Genomic DNA, 24,163 nt, shown 5'->3' with positions numbered 1-24,163 from the left:
TAGGCCTTGGTGGCACCTATGCCCTGAGCACCTATAGTGCATGGTACAGGGGCTGACAAGGAGTCCATTTCAAATTGTGGTATGTACCTATAGCACATGTATTATAAATTTAGAGAGAGAACAGCAGGCTGGGGGTCTGATTAGCAGGCCCACAGCCTCAGTAAGTCGAAAACCAGTGAAGCAAAAAGCAAAAATTGGGGTGACCATAGGATAGCAGGCCCTACTCTCCTACAAGCACCATACAGTGACATTGACCAACATGACACTTGGGGGGGAACCAGGCTACATTGCATGCCGGTGACAGGAGGAGAAAATGAACTTTTTGTATATATCTTTGTATGTTATCCACTTTATGCTCAGTGAAAAACCAACAGATGCTATAAACACAAAAAAAGAAAAACTATACGATCTCTAATAACCCACATGTGCGTTGTGATGCTAGTCGTGCATAAGCTAGGGTATTTGCTTATGTGTAATGCTTTTTAAAGTCAGCGGGAGCAGCAGGGTGGATGGGGATAAGCTGGACCGCCATGAGGAGGCGTCCAGGTTGCTCGTATCTGCATGGTATTGTGTTGTTATGGAATCCAGGGATGAGAGACCATCTCAGCCCTGTGATTAACTAGATGTATTCAGTCTGCCTTCCACGAAGGACAAGTATTGTTGCCATTGCATAGGGTTAGCCTGAGGGGTGTTACGGGGTGTCATCAGGGCTTGTGTTGTATGTTCCACCACCATTGCCTTGCGGAGATCCAGCATCCAAATACACATATCAGGTGCTGTGCTCGATTTCAAAGACAGCTATTCTCTGCTTCGCTAGTGCAAGTGCCAGGTCTAAAACCTTATTAACCCCTTCGACGCTGATGACGAGCTGGGCTCGTCATGGCGTAGCCTCCTCGCACGCTGATGACGAGCCCAGCTCGTCACGCAAAGTGCGTTTCCGCAAAACCCAGCGTGCGAGCGGAATTCCGCTAGCGCGCATGGTGTTAAGATTTTTCCGCTTTGCATTGCGCTTGATGAGGCCAAGTAGGAAGTGCAGGCCTTGCACAGGGATTAGTGTGTCAGTTGCTCCCCCTAGTATTACTGCGATCTCCTTCCAATTTGTGCCCAAACAAGGGCCTGCCCAGACCATGTGGAGAAATGTTGCATCCGTCTCTAAACAGCGAGTGCATATGTTGACCAACGTGGGGGTAAATATGGGCTAGTCTGTGTGGTGTTAGATGTGTATGATGTAAGTAATTAAACTGTGTATAGTTGAGTCTAGCATTCGTTGATATTGTTTAGGGGTACCCTATGCACTACATCTACTGTTTATCAGTTATGATGGCTGCCAGCTCAGAGTCCCAATATGCCCGAAGTGGTGCCAGTAGGACGTAGACCTGTATAGTGCCATCACCACATGTCTTACTGTCCCATGCATGAGCAAAGTCTGCAGCAGCTACGATGTGTCTGGCTCTTTCTCCGCGTTCTCCTAAGTTTGGAGGAATTGCCGTGTCAGTAGCGCATAGTGCACGAAAGTACCCTGCGGGATACCAAAGTTCTCTATCAGTCCTTCAAGGCTGTGCAACTGTGCGTTTATTAATAGATCGTCCCAGGTATCCAATTCTACCATCTAATCGAATGGACCGCACAATGGGAGGACTTTCATGCTATACACAAATTGCAATAGGCCAACACTAAGAGCCTTACAGGGATAGACAATATAGGTTTGATCCCAAACTTATAGGGAGCACGTTCATTACTTTAAATCCACAAAAGCATACAAGATCATAAAGGAGGTTGTTCTGAGAGGGAGCGACTACCTTCATGCACTAATTCTGATGAATATAAAGAAAGGTTCTCTATATTACATTTGTCCTGAAGAAGTCCTTAGGGAAGAAACACGTTGGCTACTGTCGTTTTAAGAAGAAATTAAATAAAGAAAACTGAAACAAGACAAAATGGACTTGATACTTCTTTTCACTTAATATTACATTTGTTGGACATTGTTTGGAGTGCTGGATCATATTGTTTTGCTTAAAGTTTTTAGGATGTCATATCCTAGGAGGCTTAGGGGTATTGAGACTCAGATCCCTAGCACCCTAAGAATAGGACTGCCTATAACCCCACTGGATGATAGGTATAGTCACCATTGCCTCATACCTCGTTTTATTTGTGTTTGTATATCCAATTCCACCGCTGGCCAGGATTCCAGCTCTGGTCGGTCATGACAGGTGAATGAGCCCGGTAAAATCTCAAGTGGTAGCATAGGTGCATAAGTCATTGTTAGGCTCTTAGGTGTCACACAGCGCAGCCAGATGCGTCTGGCTGCCATCATTAGGTTGCTTTATTTCCTCTGTGACGGTGTAGTGGAACCCTACAGCCTTTCTATAAGGACTCTGCTTTGTAATGGCATTACCCAACAGGACATTTCTGCCACATGGGCACTCGCTAGCCATCTCATTGGCCATTGAAGTTGTGCAGTAGCACAGTAATGCTCGTAATTTGGAGTCCCCATTCCCCCATCTGTTTATGGAGTGCCACTTTTGACCTTGACCCTCCCCATATCATTGTAACTAAGAGCAACTCCAGGTCCTTAAATAAGGACTTCGGCAATCTATCAAAAAGAGTAGAGGAGTATTTTCGCTATAGCCACTCTTCCCATGGGGGACAACGGGAGGCTGCACCAGAATGGTAGTGCTACGCTTGCTCTAGACACTGCCTTACCCAAGTTCCCTTCTACGATGTGTACACTGGAATGATAAACCTGCACCCCATGTACTTAAATGTGTCAAATGCCCACTCCAGCGCAGTTCGGGGAATACCCTGTCTTTGATCCAGTGGGACCACTTTCATGGGAAAGACTACGGACTTAGGCCAGTTAAACCGAAGGCCTGAGCCCTGCGCGTAGGCATCTAGGAGCACAATCAGGTCCTTCAGCGCTATCTCCTCGAAGGTACACCAGCACATTGTCTGCATATATTGAAATCATATGCCATTGTCTATCTGTATGGAAACCCCAGTCCAGCACTCTCTGGCGCAGTTTGCATGCTAATGGCTCCATGGCGAATGCAAATAGGATAGGCTAGGCGATAGAGGGCAATCCTGTCTGGTGCCTCGCTCAATGATAAATTGTGGAGAGATGTCACGCCCTGTCCTGACTCGTGCCTCCAGGTTTGTATATAATATACGTACCCAGCGTAAATATTTAGGACCTATGCCGAATTTGCCTAGCCAAGGGATATTGATTTCCGCATGGGCCTAGTCCAGCAACCTGAACAAGGGGCGCAGATTCAATCCAGTACTTCTTGCCGGGATAAAGCCATTTTGATGCTCATATATCAGGAGGGATTCCGTTTCCATTAGTCTATTGGCCAGTACTTTTTCCAGTATTTTATAAGTGCCATTTAATAAAGACAAAGGTCGATATGATGACATTTCCAGATGATCCCTTCCGGGTTTAGGTAGTACCACCCACAGTGCCTCTCATAAGGATGCTGGGAGTTCTCCCTTTTCATACGCATCCTCATATACGTTCTCCAATTGGGGCACTAGTTGTTCAGAATAGGCAGAGTACAACTCGGAGGGCCAGCCGTTGGTGCCTGGGGATTTACCCGCCGCTAGCTGTTTAATAATGTCCAGTATTTTGTCCGCTGTAATAGGTTCCTCTGCTGAGATTTTGTCGCCTGCGGGAGCTGCACTGTTGTTAAAAAGCTATGGATGTGAGGGAGATTATCAATGACAGGCGCCCTATGTAGAGCTGTATAATATTTGTAAATGGCGTAGTTTACTGCCGCTTGTGTGTTTACTAGTACCCCTTCGTTGTTGTATATCGCGGTGATGGGGGCTTGAGAAGCGTCAGTTTTTAAGAGCAAAGCTGACATTTTGCCCGCATTATCACCCTCTGCGTGTTGCCGGTCGAAATAGTGCTCATAGTCTAGTGCATTTAGGCTATCCGAGGTCTCTCTGTATGCTAGGCATGCCTTGCCCAGCAGAGGAATCACCTGGGACGTCTTTGAATATCCACCTTGTGCCTTTGCGAATCTGCCAATAGCGCCATGCGTGAGCCATATGTCATCTTGATGGCCTGTCCTTGGGCGACTGTTTTAAACGCTTTCCATTCTATGCCTTTATTAGAAGTGGTGCCTCTATTCTCCTGGAAATATGTGGTAATCCTCTGTAAAATGGCAGAGCAAAAGTGCGTGTCCCTACACGCAGCTGCTGAGAGACGCCTTGTCAGGAGACTATCCCTCTGAGCGCCCCATGAGAGGTGTAGCTGCAGTGGCACATGAACAGATAACGCTCATGCTAGATATTCTGTATGTGTTACCCTAACTAAGGCTTCCATGGAGCAATATACTGCATCGATCCGCGTGGGGAGATCATGCAACGTGGAGTAATGGGAGTAGACGTGCGTTTCAGGGTGCTGACTGTGCCACACGTCTTTTAGTTGCATGTGGTCTACCCAGTACCTCAGGTGTCTTGACAGTGGAATGGATTGTGCTTCCATGAGCGGCGGGCGTGAGCGGTCCAGATCGAGATCATACGTACAGTTATAGCCTCCTACCCATAGCGTTGGCGCTGTAGGGTCAAACAGCAGGGGTGGCGTAAGTGTCTGTAGGAACTGTCCCTGTCCAGTGTTCGGGCATACAGAGAGACCAGTGCCAATGGGGACCCTTCCAGCAGGCTCTCTAATATCACGTAACAGCCCTGAGGGACGATGCAGGTGTGTTCCAGTTTCAGTGGTGTGCCTGGTGCCACCCATATAAGGGCGCCTCTGGCGTATTCAAAGTATGAGGTGCCAATGACTGTGCCCCTCCAGCGCTTGCGCAGTGAAGACAGTGTTCTCACAGTGAGATGCATGTCCTGTAGTAATGCAATTGCGATCTTATGGGATCGCAAGTATTGGTATATTATATGTGTTGACGCATCCTGCCAACCCACGCACATTCCAGGTTACGAGTGTGTAATCATTATTAGTCATTCAGTGCCTATTGTGGGGAGAGTAGAAAGAACCCCACACATGCAGTCCCCCCGCCTAGCCATCCGGCCTATTTGCCCGCTCTATTGCCCCTCAACCATCCTGCTGTATATTATTTTGCTTAACTGCATCACATGCATTGCATAGTAACAAGTAGAAATCGCATTAAACAAAAATAACATTCCCTGACCTCCCCACCAAAGGACGGTTTGCCAATGGGCAATTGGCCAAATGCACTGAAATGCCACCAAACTTGTAGAACAATTGCTATCTCAGCTACCAAACGTTCTGTAGGGGCACAGCTAAATTCTGTTCTAGCCTGACCTTGGCTGCCATATATTAATCAACCAACACTAGGATATCACATAGCTCAGTCCCCCATGTTTGGAAAAGAAAACAATATAGAACTAATTAAGGCAACCCCCCAGATTGACATCTGTTCAGTTTACCATGTGCTATTAATACTTAGCAAAACGGATATGCAGGGCGTCCTCCCAGTCCTTTCGCCATCCGCTGGGTAGATATGAAATCTCGTCTCCAAGTGTCTGCATACTTCAGGGCATGACCCAAGTTCGTTCGTAGTCTGTGAGGTCACCTCTGGGCCTTCTCCTTGCGGCTCTGCACCCTGTGAATCTGTTATAGATACCAGGCGTTCCTGTCCATCTTCCGAGTCCGGTCTAGTTGACGCTGTGGGGTTGTTGATATGTTCCGCTGTCTTTATGGCCTGCGCCCACTCAGCTGCCACCTGCCTCTTCGTAGGCCATTGTATCCTGTTCCTCCCTCGCCTTCTACTTGTGCCTACAAGTTCCAGGCTGGTCGTGGGTCCCCCTTGACAGTGGGCGGAGGGTGTGCAAGTCCATTTTGGTCTAACCAAGACCAGGCTTCCTCCGGAGTAGAGCAATATATGTTGGAATATTTGTGGTGTATAGGCAGCTTGGCTGGGTATTGCAGTGCATAATGTATCTGGTGCTTTCTCAGGCATTGCTTAACCTCTGTATAAGAGGACCTGCGATGTTGATCAGCCAGGGTGAAGTCGGGGTAGATATGCAAAGTTGCGTTTTCCACCTGCCGGGGTCCCCTAGATCTAGTTACTTGGAGGATGTGGTCTCTTTTACTGTAGTTAAACAATCTTGCCACCACTGGTCGTGACAGATTCCCTGGGCGTGGAGGGCCACTCGGAACCCTATGTGCCCTTTCTATGGAAAAAAAATGAGACCTTGCCTTGTAGGATTTCATCGGAGACCTTCCTAGTCCTCCACCCTGCTCGCTAAGTATTCCACCTCCTGCTGTAGGGTTTTAAGTTGGTCTGTGGCAGTGGACACTGTAGGGCGCAAGGCCGCTTGCGCCAGTTCCGGCTCCTCCACTCTGGCCTTGAGTTTTTTGTGATTGTCCCTTAGAAAGCCCATATCGACGCGTAACGTGTCTATTTTGGGCCCCAACGTGGTCTTGATGTCCAATATTGCACCCATCAGCTCATCGAACTAATGTGAGTGATCTGGTGGAGAATTGTCAGTGGGTGCACCCTTTTGCAGTGTGCTTCCACCATCTGCTGCAGACGGCATTGTTTTAGCTTGTGGGGAATGCGTTTTGTCCGAATATGGCTTTTCCACTGTATATGTTGGTACTGGCTGGGCCCTATAACGATGAAGTCACAGGTTGCGGCCTCGATGTGGAGGGCCTGGATGGGCCGTCTAGTGGTCTACCTCTCCTATCTTGTGGGGCGACGACCAGTTTCACCCTCACACCGTTGGACACAAGGTGCCACGCAACAACATCACTACAATCCAGTGACTCCGGAGGGTGGAGGGAGAAACCCTGTGTGACTGCTCAAGATGCATAAGAGGTAACTGAGGCTCCAGCCGTGCCAAGCGGACCGCTCTATATGGTGAATCGCCTAGGGTGTGTCTGCGGTAGATATATAGCATAGTAGTGCTCCGGGTGGCTCAGAATACGGGTTCCTACCACCTTCAAGATGGAGTAATTCCCACTACCTTCGAGCGACCCATCAATAGTCTCAACGTCCTCTGTGGGGCTAGCGACCACTCCAGGAGCCTCATGACAACGCTCTACGCAGTGCAAGTCTCTTCCCGAGCAGCATGATCCTCTCTCATGTGGTCCCTAGGGCACAGTCTAAGCCGCCATGTCCCCGGTGCCGGTAGTGATTCAAGCGTGTGGGGTAGAGAAATACACAGCTACACTGCCAGCAAGGCCTCAGAGCAAGAGCGAGCAGGTTCTCCAACAATTCTCCTCCTACTTGGTGTCGCAGTAATTTGAATGATGTTCACCACCTAGTCCCTAAAGGGTGGTCCGGCCCCAGATCCTATCACAGAGAGGAGGAATAGTCTCAGCGTGTATTCGGCACTCCCTAGGCCGCCAGCTGTTCGGTGCAATGACGTGGCATGGGAAGGACAGTAAATCATGCGGGCCCAAGTCCAATTGAGGTATGCTCGGGCCGGACGCTGACCACTGTAGCAGGTATACAGCATCGGGAGGGTTTTAATTCCCACGACGTACGCCCCAACAGGAATACTGATCTCCGTGGAGGGGGGGCATCACCTCCCAAACTGTCTCCAACGATGCTTCTACTTACCTCCCCTTCTTTCTCATGGCGCCGGGCGGCACAGCCTCCGGCGGGGTCATCTGTCGCAAGCGAACTCAGCGCCGTTCGTGTGTCATAAAGTTTCGTCTTTTCTGCTTTGCAATCGGAGGTCACCAAACATCCAGAGGACTTTTGCTGCACGTTAGACCGCGGATAGGCGGCGCATCGGCACTCACCGCCATCTTGGCCACGCCCCTGAACGTTTGTGTTAAAAACTGTTTCTCTGGGAAAACACTTAAATTCCTAAATTGTCAACTGAACAACTTAGTGAATATAATACTTGGAAACCCTCCCTTAAGGATCAAAATAAGCATAACAGTTGACAGTTGTTTAGAATAACAGTCTATCAAAACCCCCGCATATGGATATTTAAATTTAAAACATTAAATGGATCCATTACTTCCATTCCTAATCTTTCGCAATGAAGGAAATCCACACACAACTGTGGAAACTATTGTAGTCTTTACAATCTTACACATTTTGGTTGGTCTACCCTAAAATACATTTTGGTATTAGAACCATCAAACACCTACACCATGCGAAGGTTCACAAACGTTGCTCTTCCATACCCAGTTCTCTCTCTTTATCCAACTCAGTTTCTTATTATCATTCACGCTCCACTTCATGAGCCCAGGGTGCTATAACCACGTTTATCACGTGGATAGTTTGTTGAGAATAGCGTTATAACCATTAATACTGGAATCAGTTAGCATTTTGCTCTTTATGTTTGAAATCACACTCCTTGAACAACACACTGTATTCTTTTGTCATTAAGCACCTCGTCCTTACAGTACAGTTTGTTAAATCTTAATGAATTTTGAATGGAGTTCCATCCATCTGTGAAAAATAAAAGTTGTCTCTTGAAGAGGAAGGAGGGAGGGGAAGGAGCCAGTCATTCCAGAGGTGGACATGTCTGCTTCAGGGTCAGGACAATGCCTCCTTTTCGGGTAGGTTCAAGCTACTCATGATAGTTCTGGTGTCCAGCAGGGCTTGTATAGAGGAACTTGCATCACTCCTGTAGATATTGAGTTTATAATGGTGGTTAGCCAGTCACCCCATGTCAGCATAGATCTACCCTGCAATTGTGCTGGAGTGCCATGGTGGAGCTTGCTACACGTGATTGTCAATGGCATTGGTGGTGTTACAAGTAGAGCGAGCAGTGGTATGGAGAGGTCACAATCAGAGAACCGCAGCAGACCGATACCTGATACTAGCAATAATGTAGTCAGTATGTTGGATTTGTGATTGTAAGAAAATGTCAGAGCTGTCCGAGTAGAGGACTATGTCACTTTGCATCGGTCAGCTGGCAGGCGCTTTTAGTGTGACTATACTTTGCAAATAAAAAACCTCAAGCAAAAGTGTGTGGATTTTTTAGGTAATGAAAAAACTACTGCAGCATTATTTACTGGTTCTGTCTGATTGATGCAGCAAAGCAATCTCTTCCTGTAGGAGGGAGGACTACCCAACCCGCAGACTAAGGGATACAAATGATGAAAGGATAAGGGTGAACCTATCACAAAGTGTTGAACTGTTCAACTGAGACTCCAAATTAATGGGCACCATAAAAAATCCAAAGGATACATACAACATTTGGACAAAGGTAGATCAAAAAACATTTAACAGACTCAGTCAAGCAGTTTCAACACAAAGAAGTTCTGCCAGTTTCATCACCTAGAACAGAAGTGATTATGCAATTTTCACTTCCTTCAATAGGGGCCTGATGGAGTGTATCATGACTGCTGGGATAAACAACCGAAAATATTGTGAAATTATATTAAGGGCTGCCGCCAGGAAGAGGGTGGCCGTTTGCTGGGGGTAAAAGGTGCTTACTAGGAACCTTAGCAGGGAAACCCAGCCACAAAGGTAAAAGTTCTGGGCAATCAGATTCGACAGCATGATGTACGATATCTCATTAGGAGCTCAGGTCTAAATCCAGATCCCTGCACAAACATGAGTTGTTGTTGGGATCAGAATTATGAGTGATTGCCACATCCCTCGTCATTTTCCTCTGGTAAATTTCAGCATGTGTAGGCTGGTGAAATTTACCTGGGGTAGCATAGAGAATAACTCCAATACATGCAGACATAAGTACAGCAAGGGCCTCTTTTCACAGATAAATCTTCCTTTTCCGAGTCTCAACTCGAAATATGAGGCATTTATCTTACCCTATAAATACTGCATCCAGAGGTATAGGTATTTTCTGGGTGTTGGAAATACCTGCCCATTCCAACCCAGAATAGCAAGAACTACATGCGCTAAAAAAAACAACGCAGTAAGCAAGAAGTTGAGTGAATGGTGAGAATTGAGGGAACCAGGAGTGCTTATTTCAGGCTAGTGATACCTCTGCCATACTTCCTCCTCGAGCTCCCTCTCCACCCGATACCTCTACACCTTCCATACCGGAGTGGATTCCATGGTTGCTGGATCATATCTTTCAGAGAGACACCTTCACACTGAAATGTTTAGATGATAAGCTTTGAAAGGATAGGGATTTGCTGAACCTATTAAATGGACGTTATAAAAAGTATGTGCATAGTTAAACAGCTGTACCTCAGCAGCGATTTTTAAACATTTTCAAATCGTAGATTTGGAAACAATACACTTCTTTCAAAGCCGTACCTATTAATGAATGTCATATTCACAATTCTCTTTTATTTAATGTCTAGGAATATTCAATTCAAATTTTTAGTACAATTTCTACAATTTATAATCTAAGGGCAAGTCCTCTCTGCTGCATTCCATAAACTAGTAGGTCACCTTGAAAATCCTTACACCCTAGGGTTTAGCAAATATATTTGCAAACCACTGATGCTGAAATCAGGTCAAGCATCTTCCCTGATGTTATGAAACCCTATCAGTGCTAGATGCTGCCTTCCCCAGTGGTATGTGGATAACAGTGAACTATGGTGAACACACATCCAGTACGATCAGCATCTTGCCACGGTTTTGAAGCACGTATCGATCAACAACCACATCTTTTATTGCACTTCACAGACATCTTAGTTCCTGAGGACATCTCACTCAGACTTTACTTTCATATATAAAACGTTATGTACCCCCATTATGGCTTCCATATCCAACTTAACCTTGTGAACAAAACTTCTCAAGCACCCAACATTGTCATTGAACACCGCAGAAAATAGTTCTAGTTGATGTCATAGCAAGGAACAATAAACCAGGACAAAAAGCCTTAACAAAGAATCTCCAAATATGAATGGATAACACAAAGAAAGCCAGTACGGCAAATATTTTATTACCATTAAAATCAAGTCAAGGGGGGAGGAGCCAAGATGGCCGACAGGACGGACGTGTAGGCTTCCAGCTCCGCGAGCCTCCTACTCCCGCACCGATATCCTGCCACTGATCCTGAGTTATTGATGCGGCGCCACGACCGCATGCACGCGCTGGTCACAACCGCGTTCCTCCGAGGCTTCTATCAGCCGTGTGGACGGAGATACGGCCGTGTGAGCCATTTGCCAGTGCACCCCCAGGACCCAGCTCTGATGGCCGCCGAGGGATGCCGCTGAACCGGGTAGACGACTACTGGAAGCGCCGCTGCTTGCAGCAGGGCTACCGCCGGCGGGGAGAGACGGAGAGGTCATTTTCTGAACCCTTGGCTCCCCGGACCTGGATGCGGTGGGCACTGGCGGGACGGGACCCCCAACCCCCCCTCGTACTGTATTGCGGTGCACTGGAGGGCTGACTCGGCTCAGGCGACCGGGACCGCCTGCGTCGGGAGCTGCCTCTGGACCAGCGGCGAGGGGTCGTTCACAGATTGTTTTTTTGCCCTGCGAGCCGCTCCCCTGCCGGCGCCCCTGCCTGATGAGTCCCGATTTCTGATCGCCCCTCTCTCCCCTTGTCACCGGATTGCCGAAGTAAAGATGGCGGTCACTGAGGAAGGAGAGAGGGCTGCTTCTCTGTCCCCTGGACATACTGTCTCGCCTGCTCTAACTCACTCCTGTGAACCGGGGATACGGACCCAACAGCCGTCTTGTGTGGGATTACAGCGGGCCCCCAACTGTATGGATATCCTGGCAGCTATCACGGATCTCAGATCTACGTGTCGGCAAATTACTAAGGACTTGTGCCGCAAAATGGACGAGGCGATTCTAGCGCCGGGACACCGGTGGCGCTCTGGTTCTTTGCTGCCTACAATTGTCTTTGGCCCGGATACTATGTTGCAGCAGGCACCCGCTTTGCCGCGGGCGATTTCTGGCAACAGTGCTGTTGGCTTGCCCATCGACATGGATGTTGCTACAATGTCTCTCTCCACTCCGCACTCCGAGGCTCAGCCTCCACCATCATTGCCCCTGCATGGATCGCTGACTCCCCGGCTGCCCGGCTTCTTTACAGTTCTTGCCTCTGAAGCCTCCTCCTTTCCCCAGTCGGTGGTACTTTCTCCTGTTAGGGCTGGGAAGCCAGCCTTTTTTGCCAATCGACTCCTTGTGGACTGGGGACACTCGTCTCTTCCTTCCATACTTTCTCTTTGTTGGGGACGGCCATCTTGTCCCTTTGTTCTGCCATCGGACTGTTTCCTGCAGTCACCATTTTTGGGAGGCTTGCAACGCTCGGGCCAGGGGTGATGGATCCTTGCTCTGGTTTTGCTTACGTGGCTGACGGATATCGGGACTCTCAAACTACTTTGGAACTTTTGATTGCTTTTTTTGTTTTGCCCTACATAGGGCTGTGACTGGTGGGCACAGCTGCTGATTCCTGTTTCGGAGATGGGGGGTTTGGTGTGCGGGCGGTCCTGGGGCACGTGGAGAAGGGGGGGTCCCTAATATGCTTTCTTACTTGGCTGGCTGCGCTCTGGACTGTATTGTTCTCAATGTACTGGGTGGCTGCACGCATGTTATAATTGCTTGCCTCGGGCTACAGCTGGTCTGATCTCTTGTGGGTTGTGGTGTTTGGGTTGGGGGTAGGGTGTGGGCTGGGAGCCCGGGTTACAGTGATTCTGGCCCTCCCCCGGGCTTCTGTTCTATGCGAGTGGGATTAGAATTTCTTCTCTTGCTCTCATGTTTCAGTCACTATCGTGTTTCCTTTTTCTTTCCTCATTTCTTTCTTGCGCTAAATTTCGGGTTTACTGGGCGACAGACACACTGCTGGGGGGGGGGGTAGGCCGTAGCCTCCGCATGCGTGTAGGGTGGTGGGCTGGGGGTTGGGTTTTCTTATTTTCGGTTTCTATGGTGCCTTGTTTTTTCCTCTTTATGATTTTCTCTTTTTTCCTGTCTTGGGCCTGTGATGGAGATGCACTCCAGATACTTTAATCCTGATACCCCTGCCGGTCATATTTGGCCCTATGCCGCCTGCGGGACTTTGACTTTTGCTCTGTTATCTGTATGGTGGAAATACCGCCACCGGTACGTTTACACCTACACGGGCCCTGCTTCTTTATTTCTTTAACCTTACCTTGAATTATGTTAAGACAGTACTGTTGGACTTTAATTGTTGCAAAACAAAACCTTTAAAATTTAACCTAATGGCTCCTGTGACGCGGTGTCACATACACCAATCGTGTACCTCTTTAATGTTTGCATATGCTCCTTCTGTGTTACCATGTCATCGTATTGCCTGCTGCAGTGCTTTATCAGTTTTTCGTGGCCGGCCTGAGGGTTGTAGGCCCGTATATGTACTTTTATAAATGCACAATAAAGGTTTTAAAAAAAAAAAAAAAAAAAAAAAATCAAGTCAAAATATTTTTGTAAGCACTGTGAGGTCTGGTTAAGGGAAAGGGAAGGCCAAGGGGTAAGAATTAGAGTTAAGGTTTACTATGAGGGTTATGGAAATGGTTTTGGGGTAAGGTTAGGGCTTAGAGATGAGGTTCCAGGCTCTGAGGCTATGGAAAGATGTGTCCTTCGAAGCTTGATCATATGGAGTGCAAGAGAGTCAAATATGTACAAGAAACACATGCTAGCTTACCTGTGCTTGATTTCAGTAAACTCTACCACTTTGTGGTGCGGTTAGCTTGTGGACAGCCTGTCTGTTGTAACAGTGGCAATGAGGACAAGATTAATATTATTAGTTCATCTTCATTATCATTGTACTGAATAGTTGTATGTGCATTGGTGACTGACTTTGTTTAGTCACAATGACACATACCACACAAAACCCAATCCAATTATTACTTCTGTTATAGGCACCAACTCACCTTGTCCTTGAACCATCATTCCAGAACACTTCCACTCACAATTTCAATCTTGCGTCCACAAAAAACATGCAACCCAACAGTTTTACTACCCTCAATCAACATAGTCATAATATTAGTTTCCTGCTTAATCCCCTCCATGGATCAGTCGACACCGGCCAGGAAAACTTAGAGAAGGCATATGCATCATTTTGGAAAAATACCCCTGATTGCTGTGCTATAAGTCAGTGTTTCGGGGTAGAGTATTTTGTTGTACATTGACAGACCGGCCATGTGGAGTGAACTACTGCTGTAACTTATGAGTCCTGTGATAGCTCAGTGAAGGCCTAGTCATGGATCTTTGGCAATGACTCACTGCAATGTGGTACCTCTTTATCTTGAGTTATCTCGTATTCTTACACTTAGCCGCCAGAAGGGTCAGCTCCAGCAGGTAGACCGCACCTACTCCTTAAATATGGGCAGTGATCACACCATTTAGGTGTATCAATTTATTTTACTTTCGTTAGTACGGTTCTCACTTCCACTGCTCACATGCCAAGGAGCAGTTTGAGAATTGTATTGTGTAAAGAGGTTTTGAGGGAACAAGCTGACTGCGGCAGAGTAAAAAACACCACTTTTCAATTTCCCACCATATCTCTCCTACAGTGACTATACACTACGTGGGAGCAATCCAGGGTGAACATTTCAGCATGCCTTTGGTAGGGGGTGGTATTCCTCATAGCATAAATTGTTATGGAATATACCCACAACGTTGGACATATAGTCATAACCCGCAGGTCATGCCTTCAACACACTTGGTGTTGTTTTCTAGTGTGGTATGAGACAGGACATACTTCTTGATGAAAGGTACTCTTGTGGTGTTTCATGGAGTAAATAACTCCAAACCTGGTGACAGACAGGTCAACATTGGCTGGGCTGCTGTCACCATTTCTAAATGCATTTAGAATGTCTTGTTTAGCTTCAATGGCTGAGACGGCAGAGGCATCCTTTCCCTGCCATCCTTTAGCTGCAGTAGTGGTGCAGCAGGACACTGGCAATGGAATTTTGATGATTTCCATTTGAATTCCCATTACAGCCTCCCCGTAAATCAGGCCCATACGTCTTACTTTACCTACTTTTTTCATAGTCCATGCAATGTTCTTCTCGTAGTGGTCAGGAAAAAAAGAGGTCCAATATGTTTTACTTTCTACTGCACACTGGTACTTGGAGAATTTTAAAATTACTTCTGAATTAAAATTTGCAAGAGAACAGGAGAAAAGAACCAGCTCAACTTAAAATGACACACATCAGAATAGCTTATTGCAAAAGGTCTCTTGCCACACATATCCTATAGAAATTTAGCTTTTTGTCATTTGTTATTACTCAATTACATAATTATTATTACAAAATGCATAGAACACACATCACAGTAGCATATTTGGAGGAGAAGGAACCACTTTTCAGTGAAAGGATATTTTTGCTAAATTATTGACAATTGAACAACAATGTGTTTTTATATAGACTCAAGAATAAAGGATGAAAGTTTTCTAGTTATACACTGGTGTTTCCTTCCACAATTCCTCCTTCCATTCTCCACTACCACAGCCCAGAAGTTATTAAATCAGTCACTTTAAAAGTAAGCAATGAATGTGCAACACACATAGACACCATTCCCGTTTGTATGCATTTCCCCTTCTTTCTTTCTCTGCTGCATATCTCAGTTACTAGATGATGAATTTTGAGTACGACTAAATTAAAGTTCATCTCACTTAAGTACTTTTGAAGCACTAAAATGGGTTGTTTTGAGTTTGGGCTGTTTTGAGAAGAGTCATTTTAAAGCACTACAGATTCGAAGTGGCCAACTGAGGTTTGTGTGTAAGTTGCACTACAGTAAGTTACATATAAGTATAATCCAACAGAGTGGACATTCTGCAGTCTGAAGCTAAGGGCAGTATTGTGAGAGTGGAAAATTGTGAGAAAATACAAACAATACTAAACCAGGTTTTCTTTTTTTAGGTGGTTGTCGTGGCGTCTGTTGTTGACAAGGACACCTATTCTGGATTCGCTCCTCTTCAGCCTCAGGTGAAATCTTTAGTTTCCTTTGACACAGGTTGTTAACTGGTCTACAGGCAAGATGGGTACATATTTTGAATTCTCAATTGTTAGATTTAGAAACCAGAATTATAGCACACATGATGACTTATATATCGAGTAGTGTACTACAGCTCACATTTTAATGTATTCAGTTCTTTTCATTCTGATCGTTTATTAGTTCCTAGATACATTTACAAACACAACCAATAACACAATTGAGCTCAAAACTGTAATTTCAGAAATGTTCATAAAAATGTAGGGTTTGAATACATCTGTCATGAAGACATCTATAGAAACTATAACATGTATTACTGGGCATCTTTACAGCACATGCTTATTGACACACCAGTAATCACATTTATTCAGCCTCATAAAATCACACAAGTGTTCCCCAAAAGTCATCAAGAAAGAAACTTACTGTATTTCTAAATGAGATTCTTTTGAGGCCATCTAATAGCCCCGTCTCTTGCTAAAGCAGTTCTTCGGACAAAGTTTTTTTATTCTTTCTGTTTTTCAACACCAAGGGACCCTACATTTTGAAAAAAATCTACACATGTAAGTTTACTCTTATATTCTTGAGGAACTTTACAAGCCTAAATTGTGAATAGACAAAAGTCGTAAAGTTGTTCAAAGGTGTAGACTTGCATGTCCCCACCCCATAAAGACTCAGAATCAACAGCACTTTTGAGGGCGCACATGGTGTTTACACTTAAATCGGGAGAAATGCTAACTTCAACAACCTGCGAAGTAAAAAAGCTTGTGTTCAGCAAATATCTTAATATACACCAACGTGGAACTTGTAGTAAAAGGGAAACGACTTAAAAAGGAAAGCCTGGAGTACGGGCACCCTTTTCGTTCATTTAAATGTGTGTACAGATTATATGGCTGCCTTGGAAAGACCATCATATCATGGGTGCCGTATTTACTGACATTTAAACCGACGGTAGGGTACTCGTCACTAAAAATAGTTGTAACCATATAACATAAAATATACACTGCAAAATGGAAACACAAAAACACCAGATGGCCCTTAAATAACAACGACAAGATGACACGAAATAAGTGGTATACTTAAGACAGATATAGGTATTTAAATGGATCACAAACAGCACTACTTGTTGTCTGATATCGCCTTTTGTTTCAGATTTCGAAAGCAGTTCGCCCATGCAGGGCAATCTATAGTAACACAAAATTACCAAATTCGAAGAATGGAAAGAGTTATTAGTTGGGCAATCCAGAAGAGATTAACAGACTATTCCCATTGTCCTCTTCCTGACAAACTGAGGCATCACAATTCACACCGTCCCAACAGACTGAAGCCCCTGAAGTATTACATAAAATGTCCGTCTCTTTCCAAAGCTCCACCCTTCTGCTGTCCCATAGCATCCGGGTCCAGCAACGTCACTTCTTGTTATCGCTTGACAAGAGCAAGCCTTAAGTGCATGGGGCAGGTGAGAGGGCCGTGAAAAAAGCAACAGGACGAGGGGATTAGGGGTGGGACCTATTACCCCAATGACTCCATACATTAACCTCGGTTTCCATCCTGCTCGTTCTCTCTCTGAGAGTTGAGCATAGACCAAAGAAAAGACCAGAGCCAGGTGAAAGTATTAGCCAAATGTTCACAACCCAAACACCAAATCAGATGAAACATCCCTGAAATGCATTATACAGAACACAGCATCATGAAGTTTGAACACCAGAAGTAGGCAATACAGCCTATCCCACCCCCACAGTAGAGCCATGAGCAACCTGGAAACGAAAGAGATCAACAGTTGTCGGGGTCTGCACACATGCAATAGTGGATGGTTGGAGCAGAAGCCCAGGAAAGAGACTGCTCTAGCTTAGTGACCAGTCCCTACACCAATAGGAAAGGGCAACAGTCAACCCATAAGCGGGGCAAATTAATATTTACATGCAAATTCAAATACAGGGCTATAGAGGCATGACACCCAGCAGCATACGCCAAATAAGTCAATGCAGTAGATTTCACATCAAATCCCGTGTCTCTCTTCCAAAAATACCCCTGCACAAGTGCCATTCCAAGTAAAACAATGAAATGACTTTGGACAAAATATATCAGGATAGTGTCCCGAATACCAGACATTCTAAATCCCATCAAAACGCGACAGTGGTGTGAAAGTAACTTTGTGTGAAAGTAGATTCCGAGAACTCTTGCCCAGTTGCTTAAATGGAGCACCTTATGAAGTTCGTAAAACAAGATGCAAATCTTAGGAAGGCATGTGTGCCCTATCTGGTGGATCTAAAACAACGTTTAGCAACTCAGGCCCCTAAGAATCCAGACCTCTAGACCACCCATGACAGAAGGAAGGCTTTAATTGCATCCCCTTACATGCCTCTTTCGCACTCTTCAGAGGAGGCCCTTGGTTCTAATTAAGATGGGATATGACAAGAGCCTTGCTGGAAGATCTGAAACCTGTTTCTGCACTCTGCCTAATAATACCAATTGATGTAGGATCTTTTCTTTTCTTCTTGTACATGTAATCAGCAATGAAGATGATGTTGGTGGCAATGTTGCATCCCATTGACTTGACAAAGTTGTTGTACTGAGAAGCATCGTATCAATATTCATCTAATAGAAACATTTTTGTACCAGTTGTTATCTGACTTCACCCAGCAATGATTACAACGTTTGTCTTGGTGGATTGCAGTTAGAGGTAGGCCTTGGAAAAATAGTCGTGGATCTTAACAAGGCAGCTTTTCACATGAATGAATTTGTTGCCCAATGAAACTTTTAGATGTGGTAAAGTGTCTTGGTGGCACTGATAAGTCACATTATGTAGGCAGATGAGAGCATCCCACTGTTAGACCCTCACAATCAAGTGTCATACAGCACCCCATATTCAGAGACACCACAGAAAAGTTGGGCAGAGAAACCACCCTGAACATGGCTGGATAGTGATCAGATAAACAGTATGATGACGGACTTCCAAACGATCCCTCTGGCTGTTTTGCCAATTAATACATCCAAAGCATCCCTCTGAGAGATACTGGGACCAGAAAATGACTCACTATGTATTTACTGTGCCAAATCGGGTGTAAAGGAGGCAGGTGGGCCCACAGGGTTCTTTGTTTTGGAGGAGGCGCCCTTAAGCCATGCTATTGCATGTCCAACAAATGCATGCAATGCTATGGAAGGAGAAACAGTTGGACCTTGGGGAAACTCACACTGTTTTCCCAAGCAGAAAGAAATAGAATCGCAACACTGTTGAATTTTGCTGCTGTTCATTTTTTGCTACTAACTGATACTATTTAGATTTATTTTTTCCCTCTCAAAATCTTTCTCTTCATTTTTTACACTCAACCCACAAAGCATTATTTGCCACTGTATATTTTATTACTTCAAGTTAATGGAAAAGTGACTTACCTTTGTAAAGGCCTTATCTAGTAGCGACTCTATTTAGCAGCAGAATCCGTACCTACCCTCAAGCGTCAGACTGGATCCGGAATTACCCCCAGGCATCAGACTGGATCCGGAAATTGTTTTGTTAGCATTACCCCTGCACACCAGTAGGTGGGGTTGTTCGGTTCCATGTGGCATTATTGGCATCGTCCAAAATGGAAGTGAAGTTTGCAGTGCCTATATAGGTGCCACACAGGCACGCTGATGTCGGTTACTTTTCGTGAACTCCACGCCAGAAGTGCGGAGCCCCAGAGTACACTGATCACTGGTGTAGAAACCTATTGCCCTGAAAGGGGAAAAACTGTGTCACCAGAAATCCATTCACAGAGCTGGGAGGATGGATGGGTCAGTAAGGAATGTGCAGCTGGATAGTCTCTACGGGATAAGGCGTTACCCAAGGTAAGTAACTTGTTCATCTGATAGAGACTTCAAGCCGCATATTCATTACCGTTAAATATATACCCAAACAATACCTCTCTGGAGGTGGGTCTGCAGATCAATTTCACACAAGGAAGTCCTACAGGAACGAACAGGCAAAGTGCCCATCCCTATGAACCTGAATGTCCATGTCCAGACAGTAATATTTGGTAAACGTGTACAAAAATTCCCATGTTACTGCCTTGCAGGTGTCCAGGACTGGAACTCTTCAAGCTTACGCAGTTGTTCCAGCTTTAGCTCTGATGGAATGAGCATGCAAGCCCCCAGGGGGTTGCTTTTCAGCAAATGCGTAGCAAATTTTCATACAGAGTATGATATATCGTGAGATGGTTCTTTGCTGTACTTCCTGTCCCTTCTTTGCTCCGACATATCCTATGAAGAGTTTGTCATCTAGCTGGAACTCTCGCATGCTTCTCTTCTTTGGAAGGATGTGGAGGAGAATAAAAAGTAGGCAAGGTGATGGATTGGCCTACATAAAATGGAGGGACCACTTTTGTAAGAAAGGAGGCTCTTGTGCAAAGTACCAGTTTGTATGATAAATGGGCAGGTAAGAAGACTTGGATGACAAGGCCAGAAGCTCACTGGCCCCCTGGTAGATTTTATTGCAATCAGGAAGGCTGTTTTAATGGTAAGGAGCCGAAGAGGACAATTGGGCAGAGGTACAAAGGGAGCGCACATAAGGAAAATGAGAACGTGATTGAGGTCCCACTGAGGCATAAAAATTGGAGAAGGTGGAAACAAATGTTATACGCCATTCAAAAACCTATGGGATTTGAAGATTGATGGCTCATCAGGCAGCCACAGAAAAGCGGAAAAGGCAGAGAGATAGCACTTCAGAGTACCCCGAGCAGAACCCAGTAGGGCAAGGGAAAGAATGAATAGGAGAACCTGAGACAGTGGGGCAGAAAGAAGATCAACTTGTCTTTCTGTGCACCATGCCACAAATTTTGCCCAGTGGCAGGCATAAACCGTCTTAATAGAGGGCCTCCTGGTTGTTAAGATAATGTTACAGACTTCAGGTGGAAGGTTGAAAACTGTCAAATGTTGTCACTCAATTTACTCGCAAGAAAGCAGAGCGTTGACAGGTGTGGGTGGAAAACCATCCCCTGCTGCTGCACCAGGAGATCTACCAGAAGGGGCAGTCTCATCAGAGGACTATTGGCCTTGCTCAACAGCTTGGAATACCAAACTCTCCATGCCCAGTCCAGAGCCACAAGAATGACTTGGGCCCGGCTGTTCCTGATCTTCTTGAGAACTCAAGGCAGAAGTGGTATGGACAGAACGGCATACAGGAGGCCTGAGCTCCACTCGAGATAAAAAGTGTCTCAGAGCAAGAACTGCCTTGGAAACTCCAGGGCATGCAAAACTGCTGACATTGCACATTCTCTTTGGTGATGATTAGATCTAACCAATGCTCTCCCCACTGCTGAAAGAGACCTTGCACCATATTCGGATGGAGACACCATTGGTGATCTGGTAGGCATCTTCAGCTGAGTTTGTTCATTTTGGCGTTCAGAGAACCTGCCAGTTGCTGAACCACCAGGGATAGACCTTGTAGTTCCTGCCATGTCCAGAGACACAGGGCTTCTAGGAAATGGGTCCACAACCCCACACCAACCTGTTAGTTGCAGTTTCACCTGATGGTGTTGTCGTGCACACCTGCACCAGCCTTCCCTGGATGGAGTGTAGAAAGGCTTTTAATGCAATAAGATTTCTTGGCGCTCCAACATGTTGATGTGGAGTCTGGATCAGCCATGGACTAGAGTCCTCTGATCTCCACCTATCGCAGATGGCCGCCCAATCCCAGGAGTGATGCTCCTGTCACTACTGTCAGATCTAGTTGGGGAAGTGAGAAGGGTCTGCCGCTGACCCAGTCCAATTCCTTAACCACCATTGCAGATCTTTTGCAGTTCCCTCCAAGATCTGGATCATGTCAGAGAGATTTCCATGAAGCTGCATCCACTGAAACTGCAGGTCCCACTGTAGGGTCTGGATATGCCAGTGGGCATGTGTCACCAGCAGGAGGCCATGAGTCCCAGCAGCCTCACAGTCACTCTCACTGAAATCCAGGATAGAGGCTGAAACATTGGCATCATAGCCCGAATGTCCTGGGCTCACAGTTCTGGAGGATAGGGCCAAAACTGCATCATATCCAGAACAGCTCTGATGAAAGAGGAAGTCTGAGATGAAGTCAGGTGTGACTTCTGCACGTTGACAGTGAACCCCAGTGAGTGTAAGATCTGCCGTAGTCTGAAGGTGGGACATGACAGCCTGTGGCGTACCTGCCTTCAACAGTCAGCCGTTGATATAGGGGGAAGACTGGCACCCCTGATCTCTGCAGATAAGGTGCCACCACCACCATCAACATGGTGAACACCTGAGGGCCGCTGGTGAGGCCAATGGGGAGCACAGCAAACTGAAAGTGCTCATGGCCCACAGTGAACTGCAGGTATTACAGGTAATGACTTTGGCAGGCAGGACGGGTATATTGAAATATGCGTCCTGCAAGCCGAATGATACCATGCGGTCTTCTGGGTCCAGGACAAATAGGACCTGAGCTAGAGTGAGCATTTTCAACTTCTCCTTCTTGAGGAGAAGTTGAGGGACTGCAGGTCTAAAATAGGACAATGGCCTCCGTCCATCTTGGGCACAAAAAAAATGGAGGGACTAACAGCCACAACCCACTTTTGGCATCAGTACTCTCTCTATGGCCACTTCTTGTCGTAAAAGAGATAGGTTGTCCTCAGTCAGCCTGTCGTATATAGGTGGTATGGAGGAAGGGGTAGCCTCGATGTGGAGGGAGTAGCCTCTTCAGACAATCTGAAAACCCACCTGTCTGATGTTCTAAACTTCCTGCGAAGCATGTGATGGGAAATCCTGCCACCCACTGGGCGCCCATGATGGTAAATGGGCAGACTAGGAAGGTGTGGAGGATGCAGTTGCTGGGAGAGTGGTGGACTGACCAGACTGCTGGCCACCCGACCCATGGGGCAGGTAGGAGCCGCATCCATGGACACACAGAGGCTAGTAAGATTGAGCACTGCAGTGGCTGGCTGGGTAAGGAAGTGGCTGTACGCCTTTTCCTAAGCCATGAAACTAGGCTTGAGGGTGACGAGGGGCCATAGAAAGGTCCAAGGACCTGGCCGTAGCCCTGCTATCCTTAAAGTGCTCCAGCGCTGAATCCGCCTGGTCTCTGGAGAGACGGGAGCCATCAAAGGGCATGTCCATGGGTGATGTCTGGACAACCCCAGAAAAGCCAGTAGTCCTCAACCAGGTGTGGTGTCGCAGGGCTACCGTGAATGAAACCGCTCTGGCTAGTGAGTTGGTGGTGTCTAGTCCACATTGAATGGTAAACTCAGCTGCATGCCTCCCATCTGCAACAGCCTGGGAGATCGCAGCCCGGGCCTCTTCAAGGACCATTGGCAGCACCTTCAAAACCATATTCCACAGAGCATGAGACTAGTGGCCCAAAAGACATGTGGTGTTCATTGACCGTGATACCAGGCTGGTGGAAGAAACATTGTCTTGTCCTAAAATTTCCTGCCTCTTGGATTTCTGATCTGGTGGTGTGGTTGGAATGTGCCAGATTTATGTGTGATATGGAGGCCTGAACCACCAAGCTCTCTGGTGTGGGTGTTGGGTGAGAAATTTGCATCCCCTGGAGCTGGGTTGTTACAGTAGGCAATTGTCCTATTCACAGGAGCCGCTGTGTTGGGCTTGGACCAAGTCCCAAGCAGGACGTCAGTAAGTGTCTCATTGAAACAAAGAATTGGTTCTGTTTGTAGAAACTGCTGACGGAAGCATTTCTGTCAAGGCATTAGTCTTGGCTGCCACTAAGGGCCAACTAAGGTCCAGGATCTCAGCTGCCCTCTGCCGTACCATTGCAAATGACCCTGCTACGTCTGTAGCCATGGTAGGGGGAAAAAGCATGCCAGTATCTGGAGAAGGGCCCAGTCCACTGGCTTTACCCAGATCCTCACACCGGTCCATTTGTTATTCATAAGGCTGATATTCTTCAGGGTCCAGCAACCCCTCCCCTATCTCCCGAGATCTAGCCCATAAGAATAGGGCTCAGGTTCTGGCCTGCATGGCATCGCTCCAGACAACGCACTTACCGCTCCGTGTTGGAGTCGGGATGACCATGGGGATGATGCTGTTGGAGGGCTCCAGCTGCGCTGGGAGCATCTGTCTCAAGATAGGCACAACGGAATGACAAGGTTGCATGTCAGGTGCAGATCCAGATCCCTGGGGCTCGACTGGCACCAGAGCCACTGGTGTAGGCCCAGTAGGGTCCTCTCCTGAACCCACAGTGCCCAAAGGCACACCAGAATGAACGAGCCACCCAAATATGAGGTGCATGGCCTCATAAAATTCTTTTGGCGGGGGTCACTCCAGCTCCTGGAAAATCGGGGAGGTGTGGAGCTGGACCTCAAGAGGCGAGGCTCCCACCTCTCATCGGCCGGCGGACGAGGTGAAGTCGAAACATGCCTAATCAACTTTTTATTTTTGTTTGATTGGGACTTACCCGAG

The 24,163-nt window shown here is 46.5% G+C and overlaps 1 protein-coding gene across 1 annotated transcript in view; it reads left to right on the top strand.

Annotated features, from left to right (window-relative positions):
- The window catches only part of NCF2 (neutrophil cytosolic factor 2), a 127,093-nt gene that overhangs the window by 49,605 nt on the left and 53,325 nt on the right, over window positions 1-24,163 (top strand). The window contains exon 6 of the mRNA XM_086955744.1: window positions 15,697-15,762. Coding sequence (XP_086811870.1) covers window positions 15,697-15,762 — 66 coding nt within the window. The remainder of the gene's footprint in view (window positions 1-15,696; window positions 15,763-24,163) is intronic.

Source organism: Lissotriton vulgaris, chromosome 1_1, assembly GCF_964263255.1.
Source record: "Lissotriton vulgaris chromosome 1_1, aLisVul1.2, whole genome shotgun sequence".
In the NCBI taxonomy this organism is placed as follows: Eukaryota; Metazoa; Chordata; class Amphibia; order Caudata; family Salamandridae; genus Lissotriton; species Lissotriton vulgaris.
The sequence above is the reverse complement of the archived record's forward strand: the minus strand, read 5'-3'. Positions and strand labels throughout refer to the sequence as shown.